Source organism: Eretmochelys imbricata, chromosome 4 (assembly GCF_965152235.1).
Source record: "Eretmochelys imbricata isolate rEreImb1 chromosome 4, rEreImb1.hap1, whole genome shotgun sequence".
NCBI classification, from domain to species: Eukaryota; Metazoa; Chordata; order Testudines; family Cheloniidae; genus Eretmochelys; species Eretmochelys imbricata.
In genome coordinates this window covers 89,283,310-89,304,115 of record NC_135575.1, presented here as the reverse complement: position 1 = coordinate 89,304,115, position 20,806 = coordinate 89,283,310, and the positions used below count along the sequence as shown (strand labels likewise).

Genomic DNA, 20,806 nt, shown 5'->3' with positions numbered 1-20,806 from the left:
CTTTAAGTGAGGAGTTACTGTATAAAGGCAGTGGTGTAAAATCTAAGTTAGGCCTGACAGACCTTAGCTCATTGAATTCAAGCAATTCTATGCTGAGCACATAAAGTCGTTTTCTTCCCCTCTGTGACGGGTTGGATCACAGAAACCCCCTTGGGCTGCCAAGACTACTTCTGCCCCTGCCTTCCCTGCCAGCTTGGGACTCCAGAACCCTGCCTGGTTGTGCCAGACACGCTTGCCAGCCACAAACACAGATCCAGGTCTGAACCATGTCCCATAAACTGCAAGGTTAACTGAAAGCAGCTTAAGAAGTGTTCCTGTCTTTAACACTCAGATGCCCAACTCCCAGTGGGGTCCAAACCCCAAATAAATCCATTTTACCCTGTATAAAGCTTATACAGGGTAAACTCATAAATTGTTCAACCCTCTATAACACTGATAAAGAGAGATGCACAGCTAGTTTCTCCTTCTCTCCCCCCCCCCCGGGTATTAATACATACTCTGGGCTAAATAATAAGTAAAAAGTGATTTTGTTAAATACAGAAAGTAGGATTTAAGTGGTTCCAAGTAGTAACAGACAGAGCAAAGTTAATTACTTAGCAAAATAAAAGAGAACACGCAAGTCTATGCCTAATGTAGTAAGAAAACTGAATACAGATAAAACCTCACCCTCAGAGGTGTTCCAGGAAGCTTCCTTTTACAGACTAGTCTCCTTCTAGTTTGGGTCCAGCAATCACTCACACCCCCTGTGGTTACTGTCCTTTTTTCCAGTTTCTTTCAGGTATCCTTTGGGGGTGGAGAGGCTATCTCTTGAGCCAGCTGAAGACAAAATGGAGGGGTCTCCCAGGGGTTTAAATAGACTTTCTCTTGTGGGTAGATACCCCTCCCTCCCCCTGTGTAGAATTCGAGCTACAAGATGGAGTTTTGGAGTCACATGCATGACTCAGAACTTACAGGTAGCCGCCATGGTTCACACGTTACCTTGAACATCCTCAAGTAAACTTCTTATGTGGATTGGAGCCTTGCAAGATCCATTGTCTGTTAAGTTTCAGAGTAGCAGTCGTGTTAGTCTGTATCTGCAGAAAGAAAAGGAGGACTTGTAGCACCTTAGAGACTAACAAATTTATTAGAGCATAAGCTTTCGTGAGGTACAGCTCACTTCATCGGATGCATTCAGTGGAAAATACAGTGGGGGGATTTATATACACAGAGAACATGAAACAATGGGTGTTACCATACACACTGTAATGAGAGTGATCAAGTAAGGTGAGCTATTACCAGCAGGAGAGCAGGGCGGGGGGGAACCTTTTGTAGTGATGATCAAGGTGGGTCATTTCCAGCAGATGACAAGAACGTCTGAGGAACAGTGGGGGGGGGGGCTGGGAATAAACATGGGGAAATAGTTTTACTTTGTGTAATGACCCATCCACTCCCAGTCTTTATTCTAGCCTAAATTAATTGTATCCAATTTGTCTGTTAAGTGTTTCTTGATTGGGCACTTAATTTGCACATTCCTTTCTCAAGAAGCTGACCAAATGCTTTACTAAGGTTACTTAAAATCAAGCAAATACACAACCAATATTCATAACCTCGAGTACAAAAATTATCCATGCATACAAATAGGATGAATATATTCAGAAGATCATAACTTTTGCAGAGAGATGTTATATGGCATACGTAGCATTAAACATATTCCAGTTATGTCATATATATATTCATAAGCATATTTCCATAAAGCCTTATGGGGTACAATGTCACACCCTCCACTAAAGTAACTGTATAGTTAAGACTGAAAAACTGTTTCAAAAAATGGGTTAGTCTGTGGTTAAGAAGCTATCCCCATTGACACTCTACCCAAACAACTTCCCATTCTAACCCTCTGCCTGCTTTGCCAAAAGAAGAGTCACCAGAATTCTTGCTCCTAGAAATCTGAGCATGTGTATAGTTGACTTTCCCCACTTTCACAGAACCTAGCCCTTCTTTCTCTTTGTAGCTTAAAATTTCTCATTGGCATTCAAGATTTGTTTTAAATATTCTGTACATTTTTTTAATTTCATATAAATTGAGTATTAGATAATCAGTTCTGATAGCTGAGAATGTAATTAAGAAAATACAGTATAATATGGAAAATAAAAATCTTGATAATATTACAATATTCTGCTTTTGGTAGCTTTCAAATATGATTTCATTTCATATTTGAAAGCTTTGTTGTTCTAGCCACGTTGGTCCCAGGATACTGAGAGACAAGCTTTCAAGCTATGCAGAGTTTTTCAGGTCTGACCTGAAGAAGAGCTCTGTGTAGCTTGAAAGCTTGTCTCTCTCACCAACAGAAGTTGCTGCAGTAAAAAATATTACCCACCTCCCTTGTCTCCTCCATTTCAATGTTTCCAGCATGGTAAAATTTGTAACAAATATATTTCTCACTTTTTTTTTTAAAAGGAGAAATATCATTTGGAACGTAATTCATTAAAATAACCCCATATGATAAAAGGTTAGTAAGTTGAGTAGAATTTAGTGCTCCCACTCCTAGAATAGTTTGATTCCCCCACACAGGCTAATTCAAGCATAAATTTCATGCTGCTTTATTCAGGTAACCATGCTGGAGACAATTGTGGCAACTGAAATATGCAATCATGTTTAAATTTTAATGTGGGCTATCCTTGCTGCTAATTGAATTGCCTCAAGGACTAAAATATAACTTAGAGGCCTTGGTTCAAATTGTTTCTCTTTATTTACATAGTTTAATGGGGAGAAAGGAAGGAGCATAGTCTACATTTAATATAAGTATTTTACTGAACCGTGACAACTATCACTCTAGAGATCTTAAGCATATGCATTATTTAGAGAAACTAAATATTTTCCATTGTGGCTATTCTTCATTATCCTTTTGAGGACATCTATGTATGTGCCATCTCTAGTCTAATACTACTAAATATTCAATAAGTTTAGCAATAGCATATAAATACTTAACACTGCTATGTAGAAATTTACATGCACTGAACAAATGTTTGCCACTGACACTTGACATCCTCAGCTCCCATTATTTCAAAGTGATTTATGCCCAGAATAGCAGAATTTTAAAATCTGAAAGGGACCAGTTCTCCAAAATGCTCAGAACTGTTCAGATGTGGGCCTTATTCAGTCTTCACCCGCAGCCTGCCACACTTCCCTCCATAAACTATGGTGAGGGGCAAAGATTCATTTTTCACTTCTATTTACCTATTAAAATCACTTGTCTAGAACTCCAGACACATTAAATACTTTGCGTGTGCGTGATTAAAAACAACCCCTCCCCCCAAAAAAATTTCAGTTGGTTCAGTATCATCAAAAGGAGACTGCAAATAACAGCTTCTTTCCTCAATCCACCCCATATGCCAATCCACCCAATCAATCAACATCCCCAAGGAGAGCTTGTGGAGCGGTGGGGAGATATGCAGCATGCAATGTTTGATTGGGCTTTTAAGGGAGAGAAAGAAAATCACAGAGTTGAGGCCCCCTGACTGAAAATACTTTTCACCAATCCCCTCTTTCAGTCAGCAAGGAATAAGTATGAGAACTTCCCCAGATTGCAGCTGCTATGAAATGTCATAAGGAGTGAGGGTAGAATAGGTTAGGAATATTTTGATGCAATGATTTTTGTTTGGAAAATGCCAGTTTGTCAAAACCAAAACTTTCTTTGCAGCAACATACCAATTTTGACTAAAAGAAAAGGAGGACTTGTGGCACCTTAGAGACTAACCAATTTATCTGAGCATGAGCTTTCGTGAGCTACAGCTCACTTCATCGGATGCATACCGTGGAAACTGCAGCAGACATTATATACACACAGAGATCATGAAACAATATCTCCTCCCACCCCACTGTCCTGCTGGTAATAGCTTATCTAAAGTGATCATCAAGTTGGGCCATTTCCAGCACAAATCCAGGTTTTCTCACCCTCCACACCCCACACACAAACTCACTCTCCTGCTGGTAATAGCCCATCCAAAGTGACAACTCTCTTCACAATGTGCATGATAATCAAGGTGGGCCATTTCCTGCACAAATCCAGGTTCTCTCACCCCCTCACCCCCCTCCAAAAACCACACACACAAACTCACTATCCTGCTGGTAATAGCTCATCCAAAGTGACCACTCTCCCTACAATGTGCATAAAAATCAAGGTGGGCCATTTCCAGCACAAATCCAGGCTTTCTCACACCCCCCCTTTCCCCCCCCCCCCTGGGGACACACACACACACACACACAAACTCACTCTCCTGCTGGCAATAGCTCATCCAAACTGACCACTTTGGATGAGCTATTGCCAGCAGGAGAGTGAGTTTGTGTGTGTGTGTGTGTGTCCCCGGAGGGAAAAAAAAATAAGGCGGGGGGAGTGAGAAAGCCTGGATTTGTGCTGGACATGGCCCACCTTGATTACCATGCACATTGTAGGGAGAGTGGTCACTTTGGATGAGCTATTACCAGCAGGAGAGTGAGTTTGTGTGTGTGGTTTTTGGAGGGGGGTGAGGGGGTGAGGGGGTGAGAAAACCTGCACAAATCCAGGTTCTCTCACCCCCTCACCCCCCTCCAAAAACCACACACACAAACTCACTATCCTGCTGGTAATAGCTCATCCAAAGTGACCACTCTCCCTACAATGTGCATAAAAATCAAGGTGGGCCATTTCCAGCACAAATCCAGGCTTTCTCACACCCCCCCTTTCCCCCCCCCCCCCTGGGGACACACACACACACACACACAAACTCACTCTCCTGCTGGCAATAGCTCATCCAAACTGACCACTTTGGATGAGCTATTGCCAGCAGGAGAGTGAGTTTGTGTGTGTGTGTGTGTGTCCCCGGAGGGAAAAAAAAATAAGGCGGGGGGAGTGAGAAAGCCTGGATTTGTGCTGGACATGGCCCACCTTGATTACCATGCACATTGTAGGGAGAGTGGTCACTTTGGATGAGCTATTACCAGCAGGAGAGTGAGTTTGTGTGTGTGGTTTTTGGAGGGGGGTGAGGGGGTGAGAGAACCTGGATTTGTGCAGGAAATGGCCCACCTTGATTATCATGCACATTGTGAAGAGAGTTGTCACTTTGGATGGGCTATTACCAGCAGGAGAGTGAGTTTGTGTGGGGGGGTGTGGAGGGTGAGAAAACCTGGATTTGTGCTGGAAATGGCCCAACTTGATGATCACTTTAGATAAGCTATTACCAGCAGGACAGTGGGGTGGGAGGAGGTATTGTTTCATGACCTCTGTGTATATATAATGTCTGCTGCAGTTTCCACGGTATGCATCCGATGAAGTGAGCTGTAGCTCACGAAAGCTCATGCTCAAATAAATTGGTTAGTCTCTAAGGTGCCACACGTACTCCTTTTCTTTTTGCGAATACAGACTAACACGGCTGTTACTCTGAAACCTGTCAATTTTGACTAAACTTTCTTCTCGAAGTTTTTTCAGGTCCAGGATGCAATTGAAAAAGAGTGAAAGATAAGATAGTAAATAGTCCACTGATTAGCGTACTCACCTGTGCTAGGGAAGAGCCAGGTTCAAGTCTGTGCTCTGGGTCTCCCCTACAGAGTTCTGTAATTACTGGTCTATAGAGTTAGTCTCTCCTGTCCAATGAACTTGTAATTATTTATACAAAGTAGTCTAGCTCTAACAGGAAAAATTAAGAGAGTGATTCTGTATCCTAATAGGTGGAGCCAAGGCTTGAGATATGGGATACTCGGGTTCAAGTCTGTATTCTAGAGCAGGGACTTGAACCGGGATCTGCTATGTGCCAGTTGGCTTACCTGGGTTGGGTTTTTGGTGCTGCCTCTTTTCACAAAAAATTCAAAGGGTCTCAGTTTTTGTCTCAATGTGGATCAAAAACAAATACCAAAACCTCAGAATTGTTCATGAACTGGACTTCTTGTTTTCAGGACAGCCCTAAGTGAGAAGTCTAAGGACACAGGCCCAAGCCACTTATACTTTACATTTTTTCCAGAAGCAAATTGAAAGTCAGAACAAATGTCAGAAAAAAAAAGCATAATATGTGGCAGGTCAGAAGTACTATTTTTAAGAAGCAGGCAGCCACAGTCTGCACCAGCTGAAATTTTAAGTACTCTTGAGGCATAGAACCATGTAGAGTGCATTGGAGCAGCTCACTCTTCAGAAGACTAAGGTACAGAAAGAAAGATAATACAAAGTTGCATTCTTCTCACCAAATAGAGGGAAAATGCCACTCCTACCACCAATAATCTGATGGCTTTTCAAACTATATTTTATATTAGATCTAACTTAACACTGTGGGTACCCTCCCTTAAATGAGGTAGCATATTTTAGCTACTTTTTCCTCAGCCTTAAAGCATTTCCTCATGCTTAACTGCACCAACCCAGAAGATTTGAGACCACGCAATACTTTTTGCCTATGCCACAGTCTCCTTTGGATAGGTCACCTGAGCCAGGCAAAAACCATATTCTTGTCAGACCAATCATTTCTGTGGCCAAAACTGAAGCCTAACATTTAGGTTTACATCAAATACTGCGACACCTGTGCCTGCAGTACAAAGGTACCTTAAACTAAATTCTTCATAACTCTACCCACTTCAGCATAGACACCGCTTCCTTCTAAACTCAGCAGGTATTTCCACTATTGAAGAGCCCTGCTCCATCCCAGAAAAGGTCAGGACTCCAGAGATAGAGGATCTCCTTTTCTGGGTGCCTGAAGTCTGTGGTACTAAACTCTAGTTCTTCAAACAAGACATTACCTCTTCTGTAAAAGTGTTGGCAGGAGACATGGATTAAGAGCCCTCTGCTTTCTGATTTGTTACTGTCAAAGTCCCTGGCTGAGGCAGTTCTGTATCAAAGCTTCCAATGCCCCCTTTTTATTCAGATTCAGATTTAGGAGATGGATCCAGGGAGACTCCACAGCAGTATGTGGTCAGAGACTCTGCTAAATTAATTCTGGTAATCTCTGAGGCTGCCTCAAAGATTCCATTCGCTCCCCAAATACTGCAATCTGTGCTGCTGTATTAAAAGAAAAGATGGAATTCTACAGCTGGCACTTCTCTTCACGAGTGCCAAGTATATCACCTGTGTTCTGCACAGAGGCCTAACTTTCAGTAAGTTTGTGTGCTCAAGTTGCCAGTTCAAACACCTGACCCCAATTTATAGATGAATAATGTGTGCACACACAACTCTGTTTTTCTTGCAGTAATCAGGTGGTTCACATGTTCTCTTCTGGAAAATTAGGCCATAGTTTGCTAGCAGAGAACAAGTTTCTTCTCTTCCTTCAAGACTATTTCCTTCAAGACTATAAAGAATTTTATACCATGCATTTAAGCACCTATTGTGAATCTCAAAAAGAAAGGCAATTCAATCTTTTAGGATATTCCATCATAATATTGTTACTTGATACATCATAAGCAATAAACATTAACTATTTTTGTTACTGAATTTAAAAAATTGCCTTTAATAAACCACACTTGCTACTGTGAATGCTAGATTTTCAGCATATTGATACAGTGATTTTTATAAACTGCCTTTAGAAATTTAGGAATCTGGTTATATTTTCAAATTAAATGTTAAGTGGTCTATTTATGCCTTCTAGTGAAGAAAGTTCTTATAATTTATTTCCCCCTATGGGATGATGAGAGACTTGACTGTGATTATATGCAAATATAGATAAAATGGTTGGTCACGTCTAGGCAATAGGTATACTACTGGTAATTATAATTCCTGCCCCAAGTAATAGGCCAATCTCATATGCTGACACTTTCCACCATTTCAAAGTGCGGTTGTAGTCTGAAAATTGAGTAATATGTACAAAACTTTTTTATTAATCAGATATTGTCTTTAGATGTGTTCAGAGCAATGTTGTCTGACTTAAATGGCAAAAGAAAGTTCTATTATCTATCTAATTTATCTAGGTAAGCGGTGCAGAGCAGAAAAAGCTGGCTTTTTATTATTTACTGAATTCCAGTTAGAGAGGCAATCAGTTAAAGCCGTGCAAACCTATAGCCCTCAGGTGTTACTGAGGACATAATTTGAAGAGAGAGTTTGCACAGATTAATTGAGGATACGATTTACCTTCCAGAATACTTTACTGGTGTTGATGTGTGAGAAAGAGAGACTCTATCTTTACTCTCAGATTTAGTTTGCAGAGTTGGAAATTAGGAAGATAAAACACTTTCTTTTAAACTGAATACATCTGATGTAGAATAATTGAAACAAACTTAGAATCTAAAGGTAAACATTTTAGATGCACTTTTCAGAGTAGAACTGCACCTTAAACAAACCATAATTATACATAAAATATAAAAGATAAAAAATAAATAGAATAATAGGTCATATCTATAAAGGAATAATTAGTAGTAAGACTTTGCATTTATCTCTAATATAGTGCTGTTTATATATAGGTATATAGCTATAGATAAAAAAAATTACATTTCTTTTACAAAATGTGACAACTTAATTTAACTTGTATTAAACTATCACTTTAGTAATGCATGAAAATAAAAAGTACAAGTTTGGTGATAATGCTAAAGTGCAAAACCTTCTGGATAACTGACTAATAAAACAGATTCATTTTGTAAGTTATTTGTTACCATGGCTAAGGTGGCTTTAAGCTCTGCCCCAGTCATATCAGTGTTAACATTTAGGAGGCAATGCTGCAAAAGATGAAGGGATTTGTAAGAAAGAGATCTACTTTTAAGCATTGACCTTTCATATTCAGTTAAGTTTTGCTGACATCTCTGGGGGCCTCTGGCCCTTATTGCTTGTTGTACAGTAACTTTGATTTGGAAAGGAACACATCAGTGCAAGACCCTGGATGCAATCTTTTACTTTTGTACCTGGAGTTTATCTAAAATGTCCTTGTTTAAAATTATTGCATTATTGCATTGACATTTGAGGGTGCTGAAGTTCTCACATTATATTTTACCTGCTTATACTTTTCAGCTTTGAAGCACTGTGCAGCAAACACCAGTGAGGTTATGGAATAATGTAACATTATGGAATAAATTATATTGTCTTGATTGGATGAAAGTAACACAGCACTGCCTAATAATTTGTTGAAAGATACTACTAGTGCTACTCTGTTCAGACCAACATTTTAAAAACAGCCACGTAAATTAAGTTATTTAGGTAAGAATTTTCAGTGAGCGCCTAAAAGTAGTCTTCTAAAACAAAGTAGCTAGATTTTCAGAAGAATTGAGCACCCAGAACTTCTATTGAAATGGGATGTGGGTTGTCAAAACGTGCAAAAAATCTAGGTGCCTAAATATAGAGTTTGGCACATAACTTTAGACATCCATGTGTGAAAGTATTGGCCTTTCTTTGTTGGTTTGACAGTAATAAACATAAATTCAGTGTTCTTGGCACTTTTTTAATATAAAATGATTTGTGGCTTCAAAACATGCACAGAGACAAATATAACTGCAAAGGAAATAACATTTTTGTGTGCAAAAGGCACTTACCTATTTTAATGCATAATTTTTAATTTCTTTTTTAGGGACATACTCTGTAAGTACAATTTTTAGGCCTTTAAAATTGCTGTGTATCCACCACCATTGCTTCACATGCAATAGCTTTGAATTGGTTACCCCTTCATAGTTCAGATTGAGATTAGCCTCTGAATTTTTTTCATACTCTGAAAGTGTACACAAATATTGAAACATACTCTTCTTTTGTGACGTGTTTCCTTGCTGCCCATATTAAATATAACTTCTAAGATACAGTATGCATTTGATGAAACTGTACCCAGATATCAGTATATCTGTTTGCATGAATTGGGAACATTCCATCTTAAGGCATTAATTAATTATATAACAATATTACATTATATTTACAGAATACACAATTTGGTTTCCTGGCCAATTCATGTGATGCCATGTTCTGTTCTGTTCTTGGTGAAACAATTAACAATCACTACCAATATACCAAGCTTGGGTCTTTCGCACCTGCATCACCTGACCTTACACATTCTTGTAACTTGTATTGATTTTATTATCCCACTTTACCCATACAAATGTAACCTGATCACCTTTTATTGATAATATCATTATTATCTTTACAGAGAAATTCGTAGAGTCACAGTGAATATAAAAACTTATCCACATATACTTCAAAATTCCATACAAGGATAACTGTTGCTTTAGCATCTGGACTGGCTTTTTAATAGACTTCCCCCATAGGACACATTCAGTTTGACTATCAGAAGACTAATAATTGTAGTTATTTCAAAACAATATTCATTTCCCCTATATATATGCATTGCCTGAAAGCCAAAATCAAACTAGTTATTTCTATTGCAAACTCACGCTTCCCTTTTTAATCTTCCTCATCTACTATTATATCCACTCCACTCTCCTTACTATTCTTCGTCTTCTGTTTTCTTCTGTCCATTGCAGCCAGAATCTGTTCTTTCTACAAAAAAGAAAACAGCAAGTTCCTTGTTCATTCAAGCAGGATTTCATCTAGCCCCTAATATCTTTCTAGGCATTTCTATGCCAATTAAAGTAGTATCTGAGCACTGAATACGAAAAGGTCAGAATTGTACAGTGGCCAAAAGACTGCCAAGCTGGGTAGGAAGGATTTGTAGTCTCAATATGTAATTATACTGGCTTCTGTCACCATCACTAATCAAACCCATGATATGTAGAGTTTATTGCAGACATATAATCATCCTTAATTTAAAATTAAATAGCTAATAATTTGTATCTATGTTGATGTCATAAACTAAAATATATATTTCAGGTGTTTTTTAAATCACATCACTTTGGTATCTAAGCACAGGTATTTTACTTGTTTGGTTTTTTGTCATTAAGTCATTTGCATGTATTTTGTGTTCTAGGCATATTATATACAGTAAACAACAAACTCTAACAAAATACATAAATATATTTTAAAAATCAGAGCTCTAAATCCTTCCCAACAAGCAGCATGGCTTGTCTCATTACCTCCCTCCCATCCATAATCATTCCTCCTCCCCCAGGAAAACCTGTCATAACAAGCAAATATTCCATCATGCCCTAAATGTCACCACATTTGAGACTTAATGACCCAGTGTTGGAAGGCAGTTCCAAAACCAAGGGCAGCTAATTCAGAATGCACTTCCCCCTAGCCCTCTCCCAATTATATCAGTAGGCAAGCAGCTCCAATGCCTCAACTGATCTCTACCACTGCTATATCATTTGGAGAGGTGGTAGTTCTCAGGGAGACTGGGCCTAAATTATCTAGACCCTTTCAGGTTTTTTTAAAAAGTTCAGGTTTAAAAAACCCTCCAAAATTCTACGCATTTGCTGCTATAAGCGTTTCAGCATCTTGTCTGTTATGTTTAGATTGTAAGAAACCGATTCTTTACTGCCTTGTAAGTAGTCTGCACATCTGTGCAAAATTGATGTAAATGTCAAGGACTCAAACCTTCTATTATATCAGAATAGTAGAATTTTACACTCAGTTTGCCGAGTGTAAAAAAAAAATGGAAAATCAGGCTCTAAATTTTCAGAGCTTGGAACTCAGTGTTCAGTCTTTTGTAGCACCAGACATGTTTGTTGGCACTTAACAAAAATGAATGTTAATTTGCAAGTTTGAGGTCTAGATATTTACATGTAAAATAATCCCATGTCATTGACTGAATATACTGAAGAATTGTAATTAATATTTCCTGCTGATATCAGAAACCACACAACGTAATTTGAGCAGTACTTTGTAACATATTTACTGTGCTGGCTCCTACAGACAGCCCCTAAAGACTGTGGCTTTTCCCACATGGACGGAAAGGAACCTTGTTTTAGGAAGGAACTCAATAGAGAAGATTAGGGTGGGGGTATGCTTCCTGCTTGTGAAGAGAGCATAACTGTTTGGTAACTGTAATCAGCAGCAGCCGGGGAGCTGCCTCTCTACCCTATTGCAATAATAAACAGATGTAGTTCTGTTGTTTATTGAGCTCATGCTTGCATCATTATTCCTAAGGCTCTGGCTGACTGTGCTAACCCATCAATAAGTAGACTGTAAGGTCGTGTAACCATATTAAGTTAAAAAAAAATTAAATAGCTTTGTCTATTGTGCAGTCAAATGTGAAGAGAAATGTGAACATGAAATAAGAGGACACATTGGTAGGAAATTAACAGAAAGATTTGAGAATAATATTTTTTCTTTTATTTAAAATATGTTCTGGTGGTAGAATAAATATAGTGCTAGAATTAACAAATTAGACATGACAAAACAATGGTTCTGATCATAGGGTCTCAGTAACATACAATAAAAATATGGAAATATACTGTAGGTCTTAGTCTATAAAATAGTATTGTGGGGATTTAAACTGCTACTATAGGTATACAGAAAGAGGAAAAGTCAGTAGTGCAGTGTATTATTTAGGATAAAAATGAGCTGCCCGATTGCTTCCATAAGATAAGATCATTTCACATTACTCATACTTGTTAAAATCAATTTTAATGCATTAATGGAATAGGGACAATTAAAAGTATATCAGTAAAACTGACCCCTTCTGATATCAAGTATTTTACATGTACAGAAGGGATTTGTTTTCTTTGTATTCATGTGACAACAAATCAGCATCATCACCATTGTTTAACAACACTATCTCTTGAAGACTGTTTCCTTGAATCCCCACTGTTCCTTTTTCCTTGAAATTTAGCTCACCCTGGAGATGGGTCAAAGTAGGGTATGTGTACATTTCTTCACATTAAAAGTGTTGCTGGACACTCTCTTTCTCTCTCTTTTTTTTTAAAGTGAAACTTAGGGTATATAATTGGCCCATCTTCACTTTTTCTTAAAATAAAAATGATTTTATTATGTGTAAGAAACCAAAAATATTAATTTGTGAGATGTAGTTTAGATTGAATGATTTGATACAAACAGTGAATACTGTATTAGTAAATATACTATAGTATATTTTGTAAACATAATTAAGTCTTAGTCTACTACACTCTACTAAAATTTTAATGAGAAGAAGGAGACGTTCACCATTTATTGGGAATGGTTAGGCCGTCAGAGGAGACATCCCGCTGCAGGAGAGTGCTCAGGTAAATAGAGGCGCACTAGAATCGTTGGACTGGAACGGACAGTGATAGGTCATCTAGTCCAGTCCCGTCATGACAAGTGCTTCAGTGTTTGTCTGCAGGAAGGGGACCACAATTGTGTGTATCAAAGTCCACTGCAGATATTTTCTTTCTAAATTAGGAATGTATTTGGTGTACTTTTGTCTGCTAAGTTTGTAAAATCACAAATGTCAGAACTCAGAGATTTATTCATATACACACAGAACACCTTACTTTTCTCCTCCATTTTTCAAAAGCACTTTACATTTTAGTTTTCCTTTTTGTTATTGGAAGGTGCCTGGGGACAGTGTTTGGTTTCCCAAGTGAAGAGAGAGCTGGGATCAAACTAGTCTCCCTTTGTCCCCATGGCGGCATACAGTCATGTGGGCTATAGGTTAGGCCACTACTATCACTGGATAGCTAAGCAGGAATAACTGTTAACATGGATCTGTAATTATAGTCAGCCTCATAGGTAAGTAGCAAAGTGAGGAGCAGTACAAATGTCCCTTTTATGCTATTTAACACAGCAGAGCAAATAATGATGGTTTAAGAATCAATTTAGTTTAATTCAACTTAATCATTAACTATTCTCAAGTTAACTGAAAAATGTTAGCATTGCCTTCCCTTCTTTGACAATCCTCTTTCTTGGCTCGTTAGAGTTTCTTGGCTGGCTTGTCAAAGACCTATGGAATATAGATTGGCTTGTGTCATGCCTTATTAGAAAATCATGAAGTCCAATTTTCTAAGATCAATCATTTTATATTGCTAGAAAAAAATGGTTTTTACTTGGGTGGGGGGAAATCACTGATAAATATTAACTTCTTAACCAAACTAAAGCAAAATTGAGTATTTGAACATATATAATGTATTTTAAAGAATAGCATGTATCCATCCACTGAGTAACATGGGCTGTGAGTTTTATGATAATAAAATCAGCCAAAATTTAGTCAGTTTGAATAAAGGCATTTTTTGTGGCTTGAAGCAGCAGCATCTTTCATTTTTCTTTCGAGTTCGAATCATTTTGGGCCCTAACGTCAATAGTGTACACTCAGAAATTTTTTTTTAAGTGAAAACTATAAAATATGAGGGGTAAGCCTGGCTCCCCTTGGCATCTTCAGTGGGGCCAGGATTTCACCCTGGTGTTTTAAAAATGTGTGTTTGACTTTTTATGGGTCATTCTTTCAAAAAAGTAATATGACAAGCTGTGGCTATAGCACTTTTTTGTTTGTTTGTTTTGCAGTTTGTGGTTTTTCACTGTCCCTCAACTTTTGCTTTGTATGCAAGTTTGTAACAATGGCTAGTTTGTACTGAAAATATACTAAACATTTTCAATGAGTCACTTTGTTTAAACATACGTCCACAAAATAGGCTATTTTCAAGTCATTATTGGACTAAATATCAAAAACATCACATTTTGAGTAGATTTGCTCTTTAAAATGTCTTTCTATATCTAATATATGTATCTTATTTTATTTATTGTAAGTATTTTAAATACAAGATAGAGAAAAGAGACAGCCCAAACACTATACAGAGAAACTTGTCTCAATATGAACAAACAAAAATGGATGGAAAACTTTAACCTTCCAAGTTTGATTCAAGGTTTCGTTTCTTTTCTTTTCTTTCTTTTCTTTTCTTTTTGCGGGGTGGGGGAACTAAAGTAAATAAGCCAAATCCAAAGGGAGAATATCATGACCACATTGGAGCACATGTCAATGTTATTCAGTTGCTGTGCCGTGAGAGAACAAGTGCAAGTTGCCTTTCTCAGCAAGGATGATTTCCCTCCCCTCTTCTTCACCCTCCAAATGTGAGAGTAGATGCTAAATACGATGCCCACTCTCAGTCTGGGAAAGGATGCAGATTTTTTTTTCCAATGGTTCAGTACAATTCTTTTGTATATGCTAAGGAGTATGAGGACACATTGTTTTCAGGGAAGATGATATTGGGAGACATAGTTTAACTGAAGGGATGTGCGGCACTTCAGTGCTTCTGAAAAGTGAGTGCAGATGGCTGTGTACGTGAGGTCAGTCATGTGGAAAATTAAAATATCTTGTGATGAGGTATAGAAGTGGCAGCATCTCCAGTGGGTTGCAGATTCTGTGCATTTTGTAGCCTATGAAATGGTGATTGTGTGATCATCTGTTCACATTTTGGCAAAGTTCAACTTCCTTTCTCAAGCCTCCTGTTTTTTCACTTGACACTTGAATATCTGTTAAAGCCATGTTCAAACACATCCCTGAACCCATCCCCTCCCCAGTCAACAAGTAGTTGCTAAGTGCTGTCTATTACTCATCCCTCCCATCATTTAAATTGCAATGGAATGAAGAACTTGGAATTGCTCAGGTGGATGAAGCCTGTACATTAAATTTCAAAATATGTGGGGTTTCCGATTCATGGGTGGCCAATCAAGTACAGCAGTTTTTATATATGGTGGACCTTTGCATTAGCTGTGCTTTTCAGATGGTTTGCTTTTAACAATGGTTTATGAAAATTTAACTTTAGAAGTATATGTCTTCTGCGGGCACTACACTATTTATACACTGTTTGCAAGACAGGTTTTATTTTAATTTTCACATACACATACTAAATCATGTCATTTTCAACATTTTTCGCAGCCTTAATAATGATGATTTATTTTTGTTTCTTACTCTCATTTTGCAGAGTTACATACATGGGAGCAGTCAGGCTCAATTTGTTGCAGAATCACATATTATACTACTACTGAGTATCCTTCAGAAACCGATGGCTAGAACAAGGCTAGCTAAATCAGAATATGCTATTATATGAAATTGCTGTGACAGTGAATATCATTGAAGCTTTGAACAGGTATTGCATTTTCACTTTATTTACTTTATGATTAAGCAGATACCTAGTGAGTGTTGTTGCTGTTTACTGTTGGGGAATGCTGGAGCTGCTGTCTCCTACTATGTATCTATTTAACTGCCAACTCTAAAAATCTGCCTGATACAGTACTATTTTATATTTTTCCTTTCTTTTCAATCTTTAAATCAGCAGAATTTTTTCGTTTCTTTTCTCTTTGTGTTGTCTCTTAATTTTAAAACTATTTTGTCTCAGCTTTCAGCTCTGTTAAATGTTGAGAAGAATATATGTATTTTCTAGTTTGGAAAAATAGAAAAAAAATCTATGAAAAGAGATTATCCTTTCAGAGCTCTTTCTATGGAAAAGACACACCTGTCTAGATGGTTCCTTGTTTTCACTGACTTCTTCAATGGATAAATGGGCCACTACAGTTCCCATTAATGTCAAGGGGAAGACTCTGAGGAACTTGAGTGGGAGTTAGATGAAGACCTGCGTGAAAGTTTCTGTAAAGATAAACTTGTGATTTCTCTAAACCCTTTTTCTGATAATAAATTATGCTCACTCAATGAAAACTATAACACATGACTAACCAGTTACCTTTCTCACCTGGGTCGCATGGGGAAGTGCAAGAGAAACAAATCATATTCCTCAGACTGTGGAACAGCAGCCCAAAACCTTAGGGTTTGGTAATCACTTTTCTCCCTCCCAAATTTTGAGGGTTCAGTAAGTGGATCCACACTGATGTTGATCCATAGCCCTGTCCTACAGATTCCAAAGCCCTCTTCATGATTGTTCAGTGGTGCTCGAACAATTTTTATAGCGCTGAAATTGGAAATCATGTATTTGGGTTGTTGTTACTGCTTCATACCAGAGAGTATGGCAGCACCACTAGTTCCAGCACCTATGGGTGGTCCCCCACAAGCATACTTCATGCCCCTACATAGTGATCCACTGTCTGGGCTCCCCACTCCATGCAGTGAAACCACATCAGTTTTTCTGCCTATTAGGTCTTATATGCCCAGCAGATGGTCAAGGGCAGATTTAGCCCCCAGGTCCTGATCTTATGCACACTGAAGTCAATGGGAGACTTCCAGTGAACTCCATTGGTCTTTGCATCAGATAAGTATGCATCAAGCTGAGAATATATACTTTTGAATAGATGAAAGTATTTTTATGTGTTCTTAATTTCTAAATTTGGCGTTTTTGTTTTTAATATAAGGTTTTCAAAAGGTTTAAAGATCGATAAATGTACTTGAAATGTGCGCATTGAAGATTAGTGTTGGAAGAAACCTCAGGAGGTCATCTACTCCAACCCCCTGCTCAAAGCAGGACCAACCCCAACTAAATCATCCCAGCCAGGGCTTTGTCAAGCCAGGCCTTAAAAACCTCTAAGGATGGAGATTCCACCACCTCCCTAGGTAACCCATTCCAGGGCTTCACCACCCTCCTAGTGAAATAGTGTTTCCTAATATCCAACCTAGACCTCCCCCACTGCAACTTGACACCATTGCTCCTTCTGTCATCTGCCACCACTGAGAACAGCCGAGCTCCATCATCTTTGGAACCCCCACTTAAGGTAGTTGAAGGCTGCTATCAAATCCCCCCTCACTCTTCTCTTCTGCAGACTAAATAAGCCAGTTCCCTCAGCCTCTCCTCATAAGTCATATGCCCCAGCCCCCTGATCATTTTCGTTGCCCTCCACCGGACTCTCTCCCAATTGTCCACATCCTTTCTGTAGTGGGGGCCCCAAACTGGCCGCAGTACTCCAGATTTGGCCTCACCACTGCCGAATAGAGGGGAATAATCACTTCCCTCAAACTCCTACTAATTAGCTCCTACTAATACAGCCCAATGTTCCTTCTTGGCAACAAGGGCACACTGCTCACTCATATCCAGCTTCTCATCTGCTGTAATCCCCAGGTCCCTTTCTGCAGAACTGTCGCTTAGCCATTCGGTCCCCAGCCTATAGCAGTGCATCGGATTCTTCCGTCCTAAGTGCAGGACTCTGCACATGACCTTGTTGAACCTCATCAGATTTCTTTTGGCCCAATCCTCCAATTTGCCTAGGTCACTCTGGACCCTATCCCTATCCTCAAGCATATCTACCTCTCCCTCCATCTTAGTGTCATCTGCAAACTTGCTGAGGGTGCAATCCATCCCATCATCCAGATCATTAATAAAGATGTTAAACAAAACCGGCCCCAGGACCGACTCTTGGAGCACTCCGCATGATACCGGCTGCCAACTAGACATGGAGCCGTTGATCACTCCCCATTGAGCCCAACAATCTAGCCAGCTTTCTATCCACCTTATAGTCCATTCATCCAATCCATACTTTTTTAACTTGCTGGCAAAAATACTGTGGGAGACGATATCAAAAGCTTTTCTGAAGTCAAGATATATCACGTCCATTGCTTCCCTCATATCCACAGAGCCAGTTATCTCATCATAGAAGGCAATCAGGTTGGTCAGGCATGACTTGCCCTTGGTGAATCCATGTTGACTGTTCCTGATCACCTTCCTCTCCTCCAAGTGCTTCAAAATGGTTTCCTTGAGGACCTACTCCATGATTTTTCCAGGGACTAAGGTGAGGCTGACCGGTCTGTAGTTCCCCGCGTTCTCCTTCTTCCCTTTTTTAAAGATGGGCACTATATTTGCTGTTTTACAATCGTCAGGGACCTCCCCCGATTGCCACGAGTTTTCAAAGATAATGGCCAATGGTTCTGCAATCCCATCAGCCAATTCCCTCAGCACCCTTGAATTCATTAGCTCTGGACCCATGGACTTGTGCATGTCCAGCTTTTCTAAATAGTCCTTAACCTGTTCTTTCACCGCTGAGGGCTGCTCACCTACTCCCCATACTGTGTTGCCCAAGACAGCAGTGAGGGGGCTGTCCTTGTCTGTAAAGACTGAGACAAAAAAAGCATTGAGTACTTCAGCTTTTTCCACATCATCTGTCACTAGGTTGCCTCCCCCATTCAGTAAGGGTCCCACACTTTCCCTGACCACCTTCTTGTTGCTAACATACCTTTAGAAACCTTTCTTGTTACCCTTCCACATCCCTTGCTAGCTGCAACTCCAGTTGTGTTTTCGCCTTCCTAATTACACCCCTGCATGCTCGAGCAATATTTTTATACTCCTCCCTGGTCATCTGTCCAAGTTGCCACTACTTGTAAGCTTCTTTTTTGTGTAAGCTTTTCTGAAGTCCAGGGTCCGTATTTTGCTACTCTCCTTTCTTCCTTTTGTGATGATCCTGAACTCAACCATCTCATGGTCACTGCTGCCCAGGTTGCCACCCACTTCTATTTCCCCTACCAATTCTTCCCCGTTTGTAAGCAGCAGGTCAAGAGGAGAATGGCCCCTGGTTAGTTCCTCCAGTAGTTGCACCAGGAAGGTGTCCCCAACACTCTCCAAAAACTTCCTGGATTGTCTGTGCACTACTGTATTGCTCTCCCAGCAGATCAAATCAAAAGTTTTTTCTGCTTCACAGCTTCTCTCCTCATTCATAACAAATAGGTGATGCCTCTCACCTGTGGAATTTGGAGGTGGTCTAATGTTGTTGTTGGAGGCTCCAGGACTGAGCCTTGCCCTTCAACTCAGGCCACCAGAAATTCTGTCTCTAGTGATGGAACAAGATGGAAGTTCAGCAGTGCTGGAGTCCTTAAAAATAGTGTGTGGAATGGAATGGAATGGAATGGAATGCCTCAGGAGGGAGCAGAAGGGAACAGAGGATCATGGGAGGAGCTGAGCGAAAGATAGGGTACTGGGGGAGGACCAGGAGATGAGGTGGTGACTCCCCTCAGATTCCATCTCGTCCCTGTCTGTGTCCAGCTTCTGCTGCCCATGGGGCTCTATACTATTCAGGTGACCCCATTACCTGGCTCCTAACATCACCTGTCTCTAGCTGTGCCCTTAGCTCCTGGTGGTTCCTGCCTCCATGTTCCCCAGCCTGTTCCTGGCTCCAGTTTCTCTTCACTGACCTGCCACTGAGCACCGTGTGCCAGTGCCTGGAACTTCCCAACTTGGAGGATGCTCTGCAGCCAGGGAGGCAAAGGAGCCTGGCCTGTGACCAGCAGATGTACCGATATGCCATGTTGGCATTCCAGAGTAGTCTGGCACAACTTAAGCACTGAGTTCAGTTGCTTCTCACCACTTTTTCATAAGTTGTTGTTGCTGTTGTTCAATATCTACTTTATTTCAGCTTGTAGCTCCCCTCTTCCTCTCCTGAGCTGAGTTACTGCAGCAGCAAGAGTTTCTCCCTCTGCTCTCCCTAGTAGAGCACAGCTCTAGCAGGCTCCCTGTGCCACCACAACAGTGATAAGGAAGCCCTGCAATCTACAAGACAAATGTAAGTGTTCTAGGTAGCATTTCAGGAGCCTCATAGAGGGAGCTATACCCTGTTGCGAAAAACATCCTATCCTTGTTCTGCCAGGGCATGGAGTTTCAGAGGGTTTGTGATGCCCGGCAACCACAAGCCATCAGCATTCTCAACTCTTTCATTGTGAGTTATGTGATTTTGGCCCCTTCTGGAGTCAGTCTCACAATGACTCGAGACACTCCAGTCCCTGTATGACTGAGCCCTGTGCAAGGAAGATCCCCCTCTGATTTCCCCATCTCCTGGGGAAGAGCAGCCAGTCAGGGCTGCTGTAGGAATGTTCATGATTTTTGACTGTGGTGTTGGCAATACTGAACCACTGACCCTCACGTTGTCTGGGAATGAAGGTTTCAGTCAGATTGATGTGCAGCTGGGAGGTGTAATTTCCAGTGCGGGAAGACAGACAGCTCTGCTCAAGCTAGTGCCTAAAAATAGCAGTGTGGCTGCAGTGTCATGGGGGGTGGTTTGGGCTAGCTGCCTGAGTACAGTCCCACCTAACCCCTGGGTACGTGTTGGGGCAGGTACCGCCCAGGCCACCGCAACCACACTATTCTTAGGTACTGGCTTGAGCAGAGCTAGCATGTG

The 20,806-nt window shown here is 40.1% G+C and overlaps 1 protein-coding gene across 2 annotated transcripts in view; it reads left to right on the top strand.

The window, feature by feature from the left end:
• TUSC3 (tumor suppressor candidate 3) overlaps positions 1 to 20,806 on the top strand; it is a 282,259-nt gene that overhangs the window by 230,680 nt on the left and 30,773 nt on the right. For both annotated transcript variants that reach the window (XM_077814571.1, XM_077814572.1), the window contains exon 7: positions 15,688 to 15,751. In XM_077814571.1, the coding sequence (XP_077670697.1) occupies positions 15,688 to 15,751 (64 nt within the window). The remainder of the gene's footprint in view (positions 1 to 15,687; positions 15,752 to 20,806) is intronic.